The 12,938-nt window shown below is 42.8% G+C and overlaps 1 protein-coding gene across 1 annotated transcript in view; it reads right to left on the minus strand.

Moving 5' to 3' along the window:
- The window catches only part of JARID2 (jumonji, AT rich interactive domain 2), a gene marked incomplete at its 5' end in the record, with an annotated part of 38,787 nt that overhangs the window by 1,251 nt on the left and 24,598 nt on the right, over positions 1 to 12,938 (minus strand). The window contains 5 exons of the mRNA XM_010186589.1: positions 1,658 to 1,765; positions 3,324 to 3,507; positions 5,574 to 5,704; positions 11,836 to 12,018; positions 12,843 to 12,938. The exon at positions 12,843 to 12,938 is cut by the window's right edge and continues 3 nt beyond it. Of these exons, the coding sequence (XP_010184891.1) occupies positions 1,658 to 1,765; positions 3,324 to 3,507; positions 5,574 to 5,704; positions 11,836 to 12,018; positions 12,843 to 12,938 (702 nt within the window). The remainder of the gene's footprint in view (positions 1 to 1,657; positions 1,766 to 3,323; positions 3,508 to 5,573; positions 5,705 to 11,835; positions 12,019 to 12,842) is intronic.

The following is a 12,938-nucleotide window of genomic DNA, read 5'->3' on the forward strand; positions in this document are numbered from 1 at the left end:
AGGGGCAGAAACGTTCTGCAGATACAATTTACAACCCACTGCTGAACAAAGTTATAAATGCCAGAAATTTAAATCCACAGCAACATTGCTTATAATTTACTACATATTTCTTTGAAATTTAAGAAAAATATTCCATTTCTTTTCCTTGTGACGTTGTTGTCGTTGGTTCTGAGATGCTATTTCCATTTCATGCTTTTTAGGCAATCTGGGTATCCAGGTGCTCTGAGCCAGCTTCCTGCCATGCAGAAAAATGGGCTACAGGTCCATGGCTTTGCGATGAGCCATTGCATTCAGGGATCTGGTGAAGTTTGAGAGGTGGGAGAATTTAATGAACTGGCTGTCCTATCCTCGTACGAATGCTGAGAAGTTGAAACGTCTCTTAATTAAGTCTACCTAACAGATCCAAATCAATAGCTTTAACAAATGGCATTTGACATGCAGGTTCCCTCTCTGTAGTAATAACCAGGCTGCAGTTAGTAGCTTTCAGAAATGTAGAAACTTGCTGACAGTTTTTTTAGACTTGGGAGAAAAAAGAAAAATCATCATCATCCAGTATTGAAGGAGAGGTTCTCTTACTTTTCCCAATGCAGCCTAAAATATCTATTTTTGTAATTATAAAACCTAGCAAAAATAATTATTGTATGTGATAAAAAAAAAAAAGAGTGGCTTTGAAAACCTCAATAGAACTAAGAGATCTCTAAAAACAAGGGATGTCAGGGACTGAATAATCTCAGGAATAAGAGAAATACATTAAAATTTCTGATTAACTTCCTGAAAGTCTTTGGTGTTTATCACATTACAAAGGCGGTTTCACTGCTGTCTGGGCATCTTAGGTTGTACTTGTTTGTATCTACAGTACCTGATACCAGAACAAAGTCTGTGATTAAAATGGAACAAAGCCACAAGGGCATGATCTTCCCTAGACTTACTAGGGCCTTTTGGGATTTTTTTCCCCATACCTCTATGCACATCAGAAACTGCTGAGAAGCCCAACTCAAATAGCTACCTGGACCAGCACTGATCTTACGAAGCTGATTCTGTAACTTCTTCCAGTGCTTCACTATCCACAGCTCTGGCTAACAGTAAAATGCTCCCCCGCTCTCTATTCCCCACCTGTTCCCCTCGCACACTGGAGAAAGGGAAAAGGCACTCCCTGCTGTGCAGGGCAGCACTAGCCCAGAACCCAGGCACGGTCCTAAAGCACCAATTTGAGTTCTGTGGTTATTCATCGTCACGTTTGCTTGCTGCCATCACCTCTCCTCTACAAGTACTCTACAAGTTTGCCTTAAAGAAGGTTCTGGCTGTACTGGAATAAGTCAGGGTGAACTTTCAGTTATCAGCAGAGAGGTTACCCTGAATACTGCAGTTACCATAAATTAACCAGTCAAAGCACAGCCTCAGGCTCTACCGCATCCCAAAGCATTAAATGGCCTCTCTGTTCTGTAATGCATATTCCTGCAGTTTATGCTTCGGGCTTAATCTCTATAATAATTTCCTCTATTTCCTTTACTTAGATCATAATAAAGTGCCTTCTTCCCACACCAAAAACAACTGAGCAGAGTCTCCTGAGGTCCTAGTAGGACAAAGGCAGAGTTAAGGCTCCTCCCAAGTTTCCAGTATCAAAGCTGCCAGCAACACGAAGCTGTATCGTACAGACCTCATCGTAACGGTACATCATTTTCAATCCCCGACAAGACTTCTGTTTTTCCACATGCCGCAGGGCACACTCCAAGCAGAAGACAACATTTTCATTCTCCTGTACAACCTGTATAAAAACACAGATGTTGGAGGGGTAGAGAAGCGCAGTTAAGCTCCAAGTTGTAGACATGTTACGCATGCTATTTATCTCCTATTGCAATGTGTGAATTATTAAACCTGTATTTTACTACAGGTTAGTGGAAGGAAGCATAAACAAGAAGCATTATGCATAGTGAAATGATTCAGAATGTGCATGAAGAAGAAAGTACTTACCCCTTGTTGAGTGCTAATGTTGGCAAATACGTAATTTGAAAAAAAAAACCAAACCCAAAACACAAACCCACCAATAGTAATGAAGGCCAAATCCAAATAATATATGCATAAAGCTTTATTGGTATCTAATGGCCTAAAAATTTCCTGAAAACAGCCGTTTCCCATTATTTGAACTGCTGTCTTGTATAAGGCTAACACCAGCAGCTTAGCCACGGGATTCCTCAGCTACCGTCTCACTCAGCAGAGGTCACATTTGCTCAGCTGGCTACCAGCCAAGCCTACAATTTCAGCTTGCAAGCTGACAACCAAGTTGACTTTTTGTCCCTTATGACTGTTCAGAGCAACAAGGAAAAAAAAAAATCCTTCCCTCAATTACTCCAGAGCAAACAGACCAGAATTAAGAGGTTTTGGTTGGCTGGGTTTTTTTAAACAAACTCATTTTAATCTAGTGCTGCTTAAACATGTCTTAGCTGCTCAGTAGTCTAAAGACATACATGAACTGAGTATATTCTGTCCTAGAGAGGAAAACAGCTACAATCTCATAATTTAACAGTTCTATTGTATTTCCATCAAAATCCTAACATAACCCAAAAAACCTTAAAGATGACAGGAAAAAAATGATTGATGATGGACTCACATACACTGTATCATGCTTATTTAAATATCTGAAGTTGGAATTAGGTTGTACATAGGGTTGTGGGAGGGGCTTTTGGTATTTTTAATGAAACTGCTGTATCTCTAGGTTTTCTTAATACAGCTAAAAACCTGGCAGTGCCACCACAGTGGTTAGCACACCTTCCTTCAAAAGCCAGTAGGTAGTTACTTCTAAAAAGAGAGAAAGTTTAGGGCCATGACTTATATTTTTGAACAGACAGGTTGGCAAACAGCTTCTCAGCTTGACAGACTGGCGACATCTACCCTGCAATTTGGCTTGCAGGGAAATTGTTGCAGCACGGGCTGTAGCTGCGTGACTGAGACTTGGGGCACGTGAGTTGCCAGCTCATCCCGAGAACAGTTCTGCCATGACTTACTACTACTGGCAACTTGCAGGTGTCTTTGCTACCCCTCCTGGTGCACTGCAGACATGGGTGTCCGAGAGTGGCTGAGTGACTCCTTTGTCCCTTCCTTACAGGGGAGGGAAGCGAGCTGACACTCACTGTTGTCTTCCGTCACCACTACCTAAGGTCATAAATGTTCTGACGCAAACCAAATCAACATCCCTGCGTCTCACGTGAAGTGTGTGAGATGACTCTGTAGTCACGTGTTGTCTCTCAAATGCCTACGGTCCATTACAGTGCATTATGAACAGAACGGGGGGGACTACCCTGGCAGAGGCAAAGGATTTCACTCACCATGGAAAGGTAGCACAGGTGCTGACAGATCTGACATCTCCTCTCTGATGTTTCTAACTGCAACCACTTTCGAGGCTTTTTCTTTCCATCCATTCCCGTGCTGCTGCTGTCATGGCTGCCATAGCGCGCTGAAGAATGGAGTCCGGCCTCGTAAAGCTGCTGCCGCTGCCTCAGCTCCGTGTCCCTGTGAACGTGTCATGCAATCAGACATTGGCATCGCCTCATAGCACCACAAAGCCATGCATAATCACCCTTTTACCATGATCATCACTGAAATCTTAGCTGCACACACCAAAGCCCTGAGTGTTGTTGGAGCTTGGTGCCGTTCCCTACGCGTGGTAAGAGACAGCCAGCACCACAGAAACGCTGCCTAATTGCAAAAGCTGTCTCCATATTTTAACAGCGACCACTGTATCGAGCCAGTGGTTCTCAAACTGCTCCACAGAGAACTGGGGACTGCTGAGTACTTCCTGGAGGTCGATGAGTGCTTGGGGCCATGTGGAGAGTCAGGAGATGTGACATGACTGTCATTCCTGAAGTTGCCAAAAGCCACCTTGAGGAGGAGGAGCCGTTGCTGTCAGGAGTAACATAGCCACCTTCACCAGGAGGCAGAGATGAACCAAGGACCTGCTACCATGAGGTGCTTCAGGCAGGAAATGGGGAGCAGGGCAAGTGATAGTGCCAAAAAGACGGAGATCTTGCTGTACACCCAGGGGAAAAAGAAGGAGATGTCAATTAGGAGTAAAGACTAAGCCCTCCAGCCGCCCTTCACCAGCGGCGTCTGCAAGGTGGACACCACTTCCTATGCTGGACTATGCAGCATGAGGAGAGCAGGTCAGGTTGGAGCTGAGTGGAAGAGAGCAAGTGTGGAAGGAGCTGAGCAGATGGAAGGGGAGAATGAAAAAGCTCACCACCACCAGACACAGCTGAAGATGGGTGGAGAGCCAAGCTAAGCAAATGGCACAGGCAAACTGAGCAACCAAAGCAGATCAGGAGAGGAGGCAGCAAAAGACACAGAACAAGCAAGCAAAACAAAACAAAGAAAAAAGTGCGGTACAGTGTTCCACTTTGGTTGGTTTTGTTTCAGGTTTTGTTGTTTGGGATTTTGTTTTACATAAGCAGCCACAGGAAGGACCGATATCCTCCAGAGAATTCCAACCTAAGCATAAGAACAAGTTTGAGAACCACTCTGATAGAGGTCGATGTGATGGTCTAACAGCAAGCACCAACATTTCTGTTTCACCTTTCGCACTTGCAGACTTTTCCTCTTCAAGGGAAAAAAAAAAACAACCACTTGGAAGCGATTATTCCCATAGGGGAACCAGCTGCAGGTAAAGCAGTCAGCACACCTCTTTGTATTTCTTTCTGAACACTAAAACAGCACGTGGGCTGTTTTCCCCTTCAATATGTCACTGGAAATTTTCCAAATGAACATGCTAGTTAGTTAAATACAGTTTGTAGATTCCATTCATCAAAACTTTCTTGACATCTCGAGTATCAGTTGTCACAAACTTGAAAGATAGGTAGAAACTACATGGTAGGGAACAAAAGAGAAGATCATTACACAGGAAGCCAGGCAACATTTTCTTTTCTTTTCTTACCTATCTTAAGAGAAACCCTAAACATGTTTCCTTAATACCTGAGAGAAAAAGAAGGGTGAAGGTTTTTTTTTCTTTAAAACGTTCGCGTTCTAATGCAAGCTGTGTTAGCACCCATGCATAAGCTGCTCACTGATTCAGTGGTTTATATCAAGACAATGTTCTGTATACAAGGCACCTTCCACAACTGCAGGAAAACAATCTTGGTGCTGAAGCAAAGGGTTCCTGGTGCAAAACCCATTGCAGGCATGGATTGGCAGTGGCTACTGATGCCAAGAGGCTGAAAAACTGAAGAAAGGTATTTAACCGCTTGGCACCACGTAGCTCACCTAATGCATCAGGAAATCTTGACTGTCAGCGCCAAGAATCAACAAACTAAAAATGCAAGGCGAACTGCAGTTTTAATTCTTTGATGCTGCCCAAAGTAGGGAATTCTTAGAGTAAGACATCCTCACCACAGGCACTCTCACATCAGATACAGCCAAGGAAACTGTTTCTTCCATACATGGCTGTCCTCCAGTGTGCTTGCTGGGCTTTTGCTTAGTTAAGTAAGTAGGTGCAAGACATGCATCTGAAATGGTTACTTACGTCATCCACCTCTGGAGTCTGTCAATGAAAACAATATAGGTACAACAGGCCCCCAATTCGTTACCTGAGCTCTCCAAGAAGTGATGATATCGTACTCAGAGTCGGTCCGTTTTCCTTTTTTGCTTCTGCTGTTGCAATCTGATAAAGCAGCTTTTCCATCGAAAATGGTTTGGCTATACGTCGTCTCTTCATTTCCTGGGACAGAAATTGTCAAATTAGTTGAGCAAATTTGAAAATAAACAGTCATGAAGAATTAATTCAATGTAGCAAAAAGTAGCCTTTTAAAACAACCAAAAGTAAAAGCTTTCCATAGTCTGATTCAAGCAAAGTATCTGTGTTGCTAACTTAACTCCAGCACCCAACCTCACACTTAAATAAATGCTAATTATACATCAGTCCTTTCAGTGGAAAGTCAGGTGCCCAAACGCTCTGCTGAACTGGGTCACCTTTTCCTGATGAAAGGCTATGAAAGAAGCTTTTCTGCAAGTGCTTTAGGTGACCCAATGCCACAGAACAAAACTCAAAAACCTAAACCAGGCACATGCCACCAGACAGCTGCGGTGAGCTGCGTTCGGAGAGAATACCCTACTGCCTGCTACAGCAAAGACTTCGTTTTCCTTCAGAGTCACCCAAAGAGAGCAAAGAAGTATCTGCAATGCGTGATGGCATTTGTGCTAGGACATCTATCCGTATGCTATCATCTTTTTTCTTAATGTGCTTTACTGTGAAATTTCACGCAGAGACAAGATAGGCAAAGTCTGCATATACAAAGAGAATGAATCAAAATGCAAGTACTCCAGTGTCACCACATTTCAGGTATACCCTTTTTTCAAAAAAAAAAAAAAAAAAAAAAGAAAATTAAACTTCATCAGTGAAAAAGACAAAGATAGGTGAGATGTCAAGAAAATGAGAAGTAAAAGGAAGGATGCCGAGGCACAGCAGTACAGTGTGTAGTTTATGCAGTGGAGGAACTAACAAACACTTCAAAATTCTCTCCCTAAAAATGCATTCTTTCCTGAGGAGGCCAAGAGGCATAACCCCATCACTTAGGCTCAGTGATACGCTATTTGCACTCTAAGCCATCCAGTAAGATCTCTTCTTCTGACCCGCTTGAAGCCAAGGACTGGTGTTATTTTACAGCTTTTAGAACATCACAAAACCAACAACTTAGCAAAATGGGCAGATGTCAGGGAAAGGAGACAATCAGCAAAAGAGGGGGTTTCAGTTCTGCTCCGTTTTGCCTGTTAGAGGGTCCTTTCTCTGTAAGCTTTTAAATCTATGTCCTTTGTTCCTGTCAGTACAGGGAGCTTTAACCCTTTTGGTAACTCTTACGTAAGAATGTTCCTTGATTTACTCTGTACTGGGGAAGAGGCGAGAGTCTTCTCCATGTCTGAAGAGGTCTGTTTTGGTTTATGTCATTGTCTAAGAAGTTACAACTGATGCTAACACTGGAGCGCGCGATGTGAAGGTGCCCACCAAATACCTACTTAACAGGAATGAGTACTTATCTTTAACCTTAATTTTTTTCCACCCTGTTCTGCAACCCTCATTACGTGCTCTTGGTATTCTTTTATGAGAACTAATATATCATAAAATTCATTGGTTTTAATAGCACAGATTGCATGCATTGAAGTGATACCTAATCATACCATAAAATGGATTAGTAACGTTTGCTGACTAAAAAGCGTTCAAAAGAGGGTCACAGGTAAGAAAAGCCTTCTTCAGAAGCTATTTGCTGTGCTAGAGCCTGCCTGGGGTCGACAGCTGCACTTTTAGGAGCTGTATGAGAAGTTTTGTTGCAGGTTAGATTCGCTTAGCACGTTGTTCGAGGCTGCGCAGGAACAGCCACTCCAAGCCAGAGCCAGGCTCCACACGCAGCCAGGACCAAAGGCCACAGTGGGGGCTGGAGAAAAAGGCCAGGCGCCCTCCAGCTGGCTGGCAGCTCGGGGACCTCCTGAGCCCGAGACGGGTCTGTGCTACATTCAGCACAACTCGCTGCATTTACTGAATTTCTGTATCCATGGTACATTTTTCTCTTCCATACAGCACTGAAATACACAGATAAGTATTTTAAAACAGACTTTTGTTTGCTTTTGACCTACTGCCTAATCATTTATTTTAATGATATGTTTTTCGCTGTTACAAGAGACAGCGAGCATTCCTAGCATACTTTATCATCACCCTGCCACTTGTGATCCGATCTTACTGCCCTATACATCTCTCGGTCATTAGTTTCCCACGCTGAGCAGTCCTCTTGCATGTTAACGCAGAGGTTAATTCACACCTTTCGTCATCAAGCTTTGCTGTACTTTTTCTAGCTCCTCTATATTCCAGAACTGCACAAAAGTACTCAAGCCATGGCCATACCAAGAGCCTACACAGCGCCACAGCGACGTTTCTGCTTTGCTCTCCGTTTTCTCCTGGCAATTCCTAACACTCAAGATTTTATTAAATCTCTCTGGAGCACTTGGCTGCAGCTCCATAGGAATCCAAAGATCTCTCTTCTCAGTAGCAGGAGCTCATTCAGAGCCCATCACTGTGTCTGTCAAATTAAGATTACTGTTTACTCCTGAGTCATTTAAAATGTATCAGGCCATTTTCTCACTCAGTATCATGAAATTTTTCTGTAACACCTCATAGGTTTAATTTTTGCTGTCGCTACCATTAATATCCTCAGTGTAAAAGACTCGTTTTGCTATTCCCTTCCCTTTGTAGGTTATTTACGGACATGCTGAACTCTACTGGTCTTTGTACAAATTCCCGAGGAATGCAGAAAGAGACCTCCCTCCATGACAAAACCAGACCATTTGTTCCCATTCTCCGCTTCTCTTTACATCAGTTTGGGTTTTTTTCATGCATGAACTTTCCCCCTCCACCCATGGCAGGTTAATTTCTTAAAGGGATTTGTCTGAGGAACCTCGCCAAAAAACTCTCACAGGAACACTCACAGACTCTGTCACTGGATCTCTTTGGCCATACACCCATCCAAAAGCTCCAAGGCCCGGGGGCCACGACCTCGCTGCCAAAGCCACGTTGATCGCCCCGATCTCATTCTTTTCCACATTTATTTTTTCTTTTGGCCTTTGGCAAGTTGTTCTCTGAAATCTCTCTTTGCTCTGCATGTGTGTATTTACATGCATCTTGCTAGAGTGGTGGTTTTATTTGCATTTCTGTCTTCTGGACACAAAAGGGATTATTTTGGTATCACTTAAAACTCCTTTCTCCTGGTGTTTAGCCATGCCAGGTTTAGTGGGGGTTTGCCCTTTGAATGTATTAATTTCTTGCTAGGCAATGTGCATGTGTTGTGAGCCTCTAACACAGCATCTTTAAACAATTTCTATGCTGCACGCACACTAAACCCTTCTTTCTGCATTCTCAATTTAACAAGCTTCCTTACTTTTATGCGAGGCTGCCTTTTGAAATGAAACACCACAGTAGTGGATACTTTGCTTTTTACTGCTCCTTCAAGGTTCCTAATCTCTGCTCACCATCACAGCGCAGCTACTTGATAATGACATTCTGAACTGGGCTCCACTATTGCTGACAGTTTCTTCTTGTGTGGATTTCCTGACTAGCTGCTCCCTGAAGCTGTTTTGCTTCTGGCATCACACCCCAGCACAACCACTATCCTCATCTCCACGGGCCGTGTCTACACACCATCCAGCATGGTGAAGCGGGAGGAGTGGATGTGCAGAGAGATACACTTGACGCTGAGGACCCAAACACCCCCAGGACATGTGTATGTAAAGCCTGGTCTTGTGGCCACACCACCACCCGTGTTTGGCCGTCGCCAGGTGCACTTCTGGAGCGCCTCTTCCCATTTGATTTCACCTGAAAGCAACCCAGTCTGCTCAGGCTAAGGCAGCTCTGTGTTTTTCGCCAAGGAACAATAATTGTGTGAGGTTCTAAAAGCACATTCCTCACCCAAACTAAAACATCGAGGGGATACATAGAAAGCCCCTGCCAGCATCTTGTCAGGAGCACAGTGCTATGCTTTTCCTATTTGGGATGGGAAGATCAGTGCACAGGGATTCTGTCACTGGGGACAGAGTTAAACCTGGCTTATTGGACTGTAAGCTCTCTTCTGTGTGCAGCAGTACTGCTCCAGCAGAATGAGTAACTCCATCTCTCCTAGGTACTTCTTCCTCTTGTATTACAGTATGGGCTGAGTCTCTTCTTTCCACCAAGTTTCTGGTAGAGCCTATGCCACCAAAGCCTTCCTTTCAAACCAGACACTCCTTATTTCCAAAACTCTAGAGCAGCATGCATTCATTCAGTCCAATGTTCTGTTTTCCTGCTTCCTAAAGGAGTTTTACTGACTTTGCCCAATGCCTTATTTGAGGATACAAATTTACTCCTTTGCCATTCCAAACACAAACACTTCCACACCTGTAAACCTTCTCCTCATTCCTAGTTCAACATTTCAAGAGCTCTTTGGGTGTTTTTTAAAAGCCAGCAACCTGGTTCCACATCTGGCTTAGGTGAAGCCTCTCTGTCCCTTTACATAGGCTTTATACGAACTCCCCTTGTTCCAACAATTACCCCGACTCCTTATGAAATGGAATCAATGCGATTTCAGATGCAGAATTTCATTTTTCCATATATTAAAGAAGGTTGAGCAGTTATTGAATACATGAAATGAAACAACATTGTTTAGTAATATAAAGAGAGTCACTATAAAAAATCAGGTCACAGTATCACAGAATGAAAGCAAAGTTAATGTATCAAACAGCTGAAAACTGTCAATATTGCTGTCGAGAACGGACAGGCAGGAAGGTACAGTTGTTTGTCAGAGTTCATTAACAGTCCAAATCTTGCTCCTTACACAGAACTTCTCACCACCTCGGAAAAGCACAATCCAGGCCAGCCTTTGAAAATGGCAAAGTGCCTTGTCAGAGCGAAGGAACCAAGGAAAAGCTTCCAAAATTTAAGGGAGTTAAGAACGTAGGAGAGTTTGAGGAAAGAAGAAGGGGAAGGAAAAAGAAGAAGGAAAAGAACAATGCAGTAGGTGTTTCCAGAGTTATTTTGATATAAACACGTATCTGTGGTTCTTGTAAAGTTTGTGAGAGCTGAGACTTCAGTTTCCAAGGTAGGTTAGCAGAGACTGGAATCTGCTGGATTTTCAGTCATCTTAGATTTAGCCAGTGCAAAGCTCTTAAAACTTAACCAAAAGAAACTGTTCTTCAGAATTTGAGGCACCAAGAAGAGCTTTTTAATTGCTGCATAGTGATTTCTGTCTTTTACAGAAGTAGCATTTTCACAATATCAAACAAGTGTTCAGTAGAGCAATAAATACACCGCATGGAGTTAATATAATCATGTACCTTCAGACAGAAAAGGTTAGCTCAGGATTCTCATTCCTTACCTACACACATATACAATTCCCACCTTCCCCCCCAAATAAATCTGTAATAAAATAACCTTTTATTTCAAACTAAGTTAATATACAGTTAGTATAACCAGGCTGGAAGAATTCCATTAACCCTAAAGAACCAAGACCTAACTGTGGAAATATTACATTTAATTACTTACTAACCACGGGGTCTGAAGCTGTAAATGATAATTTACTAGTGGCTTAGCTATAAAACACTACCAAAATAGCATCTGTAACCCATAGTGTACTTGAGGAGGTTGGGAACACAGTTTGTGACATATATGCTTTGTCCAAGAGCAGAGAAACGTAGCCAAAATCGTGATGACTGGGCAATTCACCTGTTTGTTTCTGCAGACAACCTGCCTCAGTTGTGTGAAAAGGGAACGGGAACTTGGGTTTATTTACAGCTTAGTATTGGATGGGCTGGTCAGTGAACCTAAGGATTTTCAAGTCGATTAAAACTGAAATTGCCCTGATCAACAGCTTTTCCTGAATGAAGGGGCAGAGAAAGACAAGCAATACAGCTGTGAGTATTTACTGACTCTGCCTATCATAGGAGCTAACAAGCACAGTTACTGAGATATTTGCACCTGAGATTCTAATGGTTCTAGAAAACATCACTTACAAAAAAATTAGTAAGCATAAAACAATATATTATCATCAGCTCTGAAGGGATTTTTGAAAAGCTTCCTTGCAAACTGGTCTGCAGGCATAACAATCTTCTGAATTTTTCAAATATACAGAGGTTTTTAGCTATCCATGATTACCTCAGTTGCTTTTCTGAAAGCAGTGGATCGTCTTATGCCTTACAGAACTTATTTTTATGTAACAGTCCACAAAAATAGACGTAGTCGTGCTAGTCTCACAATACTATCAATCCTGGAATGTCTGGTTTGCTGTCGTTTTAGATGGCAGGGCCGTGAATCCATTTTAACTCCTTTTCTCAACTTACCTTGGCTGTTTTAAAACCCATACTTGTCCACTGGGTGGTAGCAAAGTGCACCGTTTCAGACACACTATAGCCACAACACACTTTAGATACAAAGGATCCGGGAAAACAGACGACGAACTGCCCGCTCTGCTGTACAGTACGGTGCACCCTGATCCCCTCCTTACACAAGATTTCTGGGGAGATCTAGAAAGACACAAAAGCAAAACAAAAAAGGAAGACATTGACAGTTAGATCCCCTTTGCTGCTGAGTACTGCCACATGCTGCTGCTTGTGGAGAAAAGCTGTGCTCTGCTCACATCTCAGCCCTGTTCGCTTTCTCTCCTCTCTGCTGCACACCCCAAAGCTGAGTGTTGGGAGTCAGAGTTACTGAAGTGGCTCTTTTGAAAGCAACAGCTAAAACTTGCACTCGCCAATCTCAAACACAAAGCCTCAAAACAGCACCATCTACTACAACAGAAATAATGCAGGCCATTTGGTTTTCCACCTAGATCTTTTCAGGCAGACTTGGCATTGAATCCACCTTCCCACTCCACTTCTGTTAGAGATGTTCAGACAGAGAGCTGCAGGAGCTGTTTTGCCGTGGGCTCCCGAATTTATACTTAAACGCACTAAATGGAAATTGTTATCCATAAAATAAACAAGGGAGCCAAATTACTTTGAACTCCTTCAAAGTGTTAGGCTTCTAATATCCATGCTGGCATCATAAAGCGTCAATCATGGTAGACTAGCAGATTAGAAAATACTCCCTTTAAATACATTACGGGCAGTATTAAAAATGGACATTTATTACACTGTCACGCTTATTTTTATTTCAACATTTTAACATGTGAGCCTTGTTACAAAAAATGCCATCTGGGTAAATGCTGCAAGTCGAAAGCAGCCAGATTTTAGCAACAGCCTCTGCAATGCTGTAGTGTAAGACAAAACCAAAATAAATCCCCAAACAAGCAGCCTCCTGATTAGCCCTGGGTTCTCAAGTGGGAATACCTCTCCCAGTGTTAACCTACCATTACATTACTTTCAAGCATTTCCAGCCCTGGAGTGCCGTTGGCTTGCAGCAGGGTATGTACCACATCATCAAGTTTGTTCTCCTCCGCAGCAGG

Source organism: Mesitornis unicolor, unplaced genomic scaffold (genome assembly GCF_000695765.1).
Source record: "Mesitornis unicolor isolate BGI_N332 unplaced genomic scaffold, ASM69576v1 scaffold35536, whole genome shotgun sequence".
NCBI lineage: Eukaryota > Metazoa > Chordata > Aves > Mesitornithiformes > Mesitornithidae > Mesitornis > Mesitornis unicolor.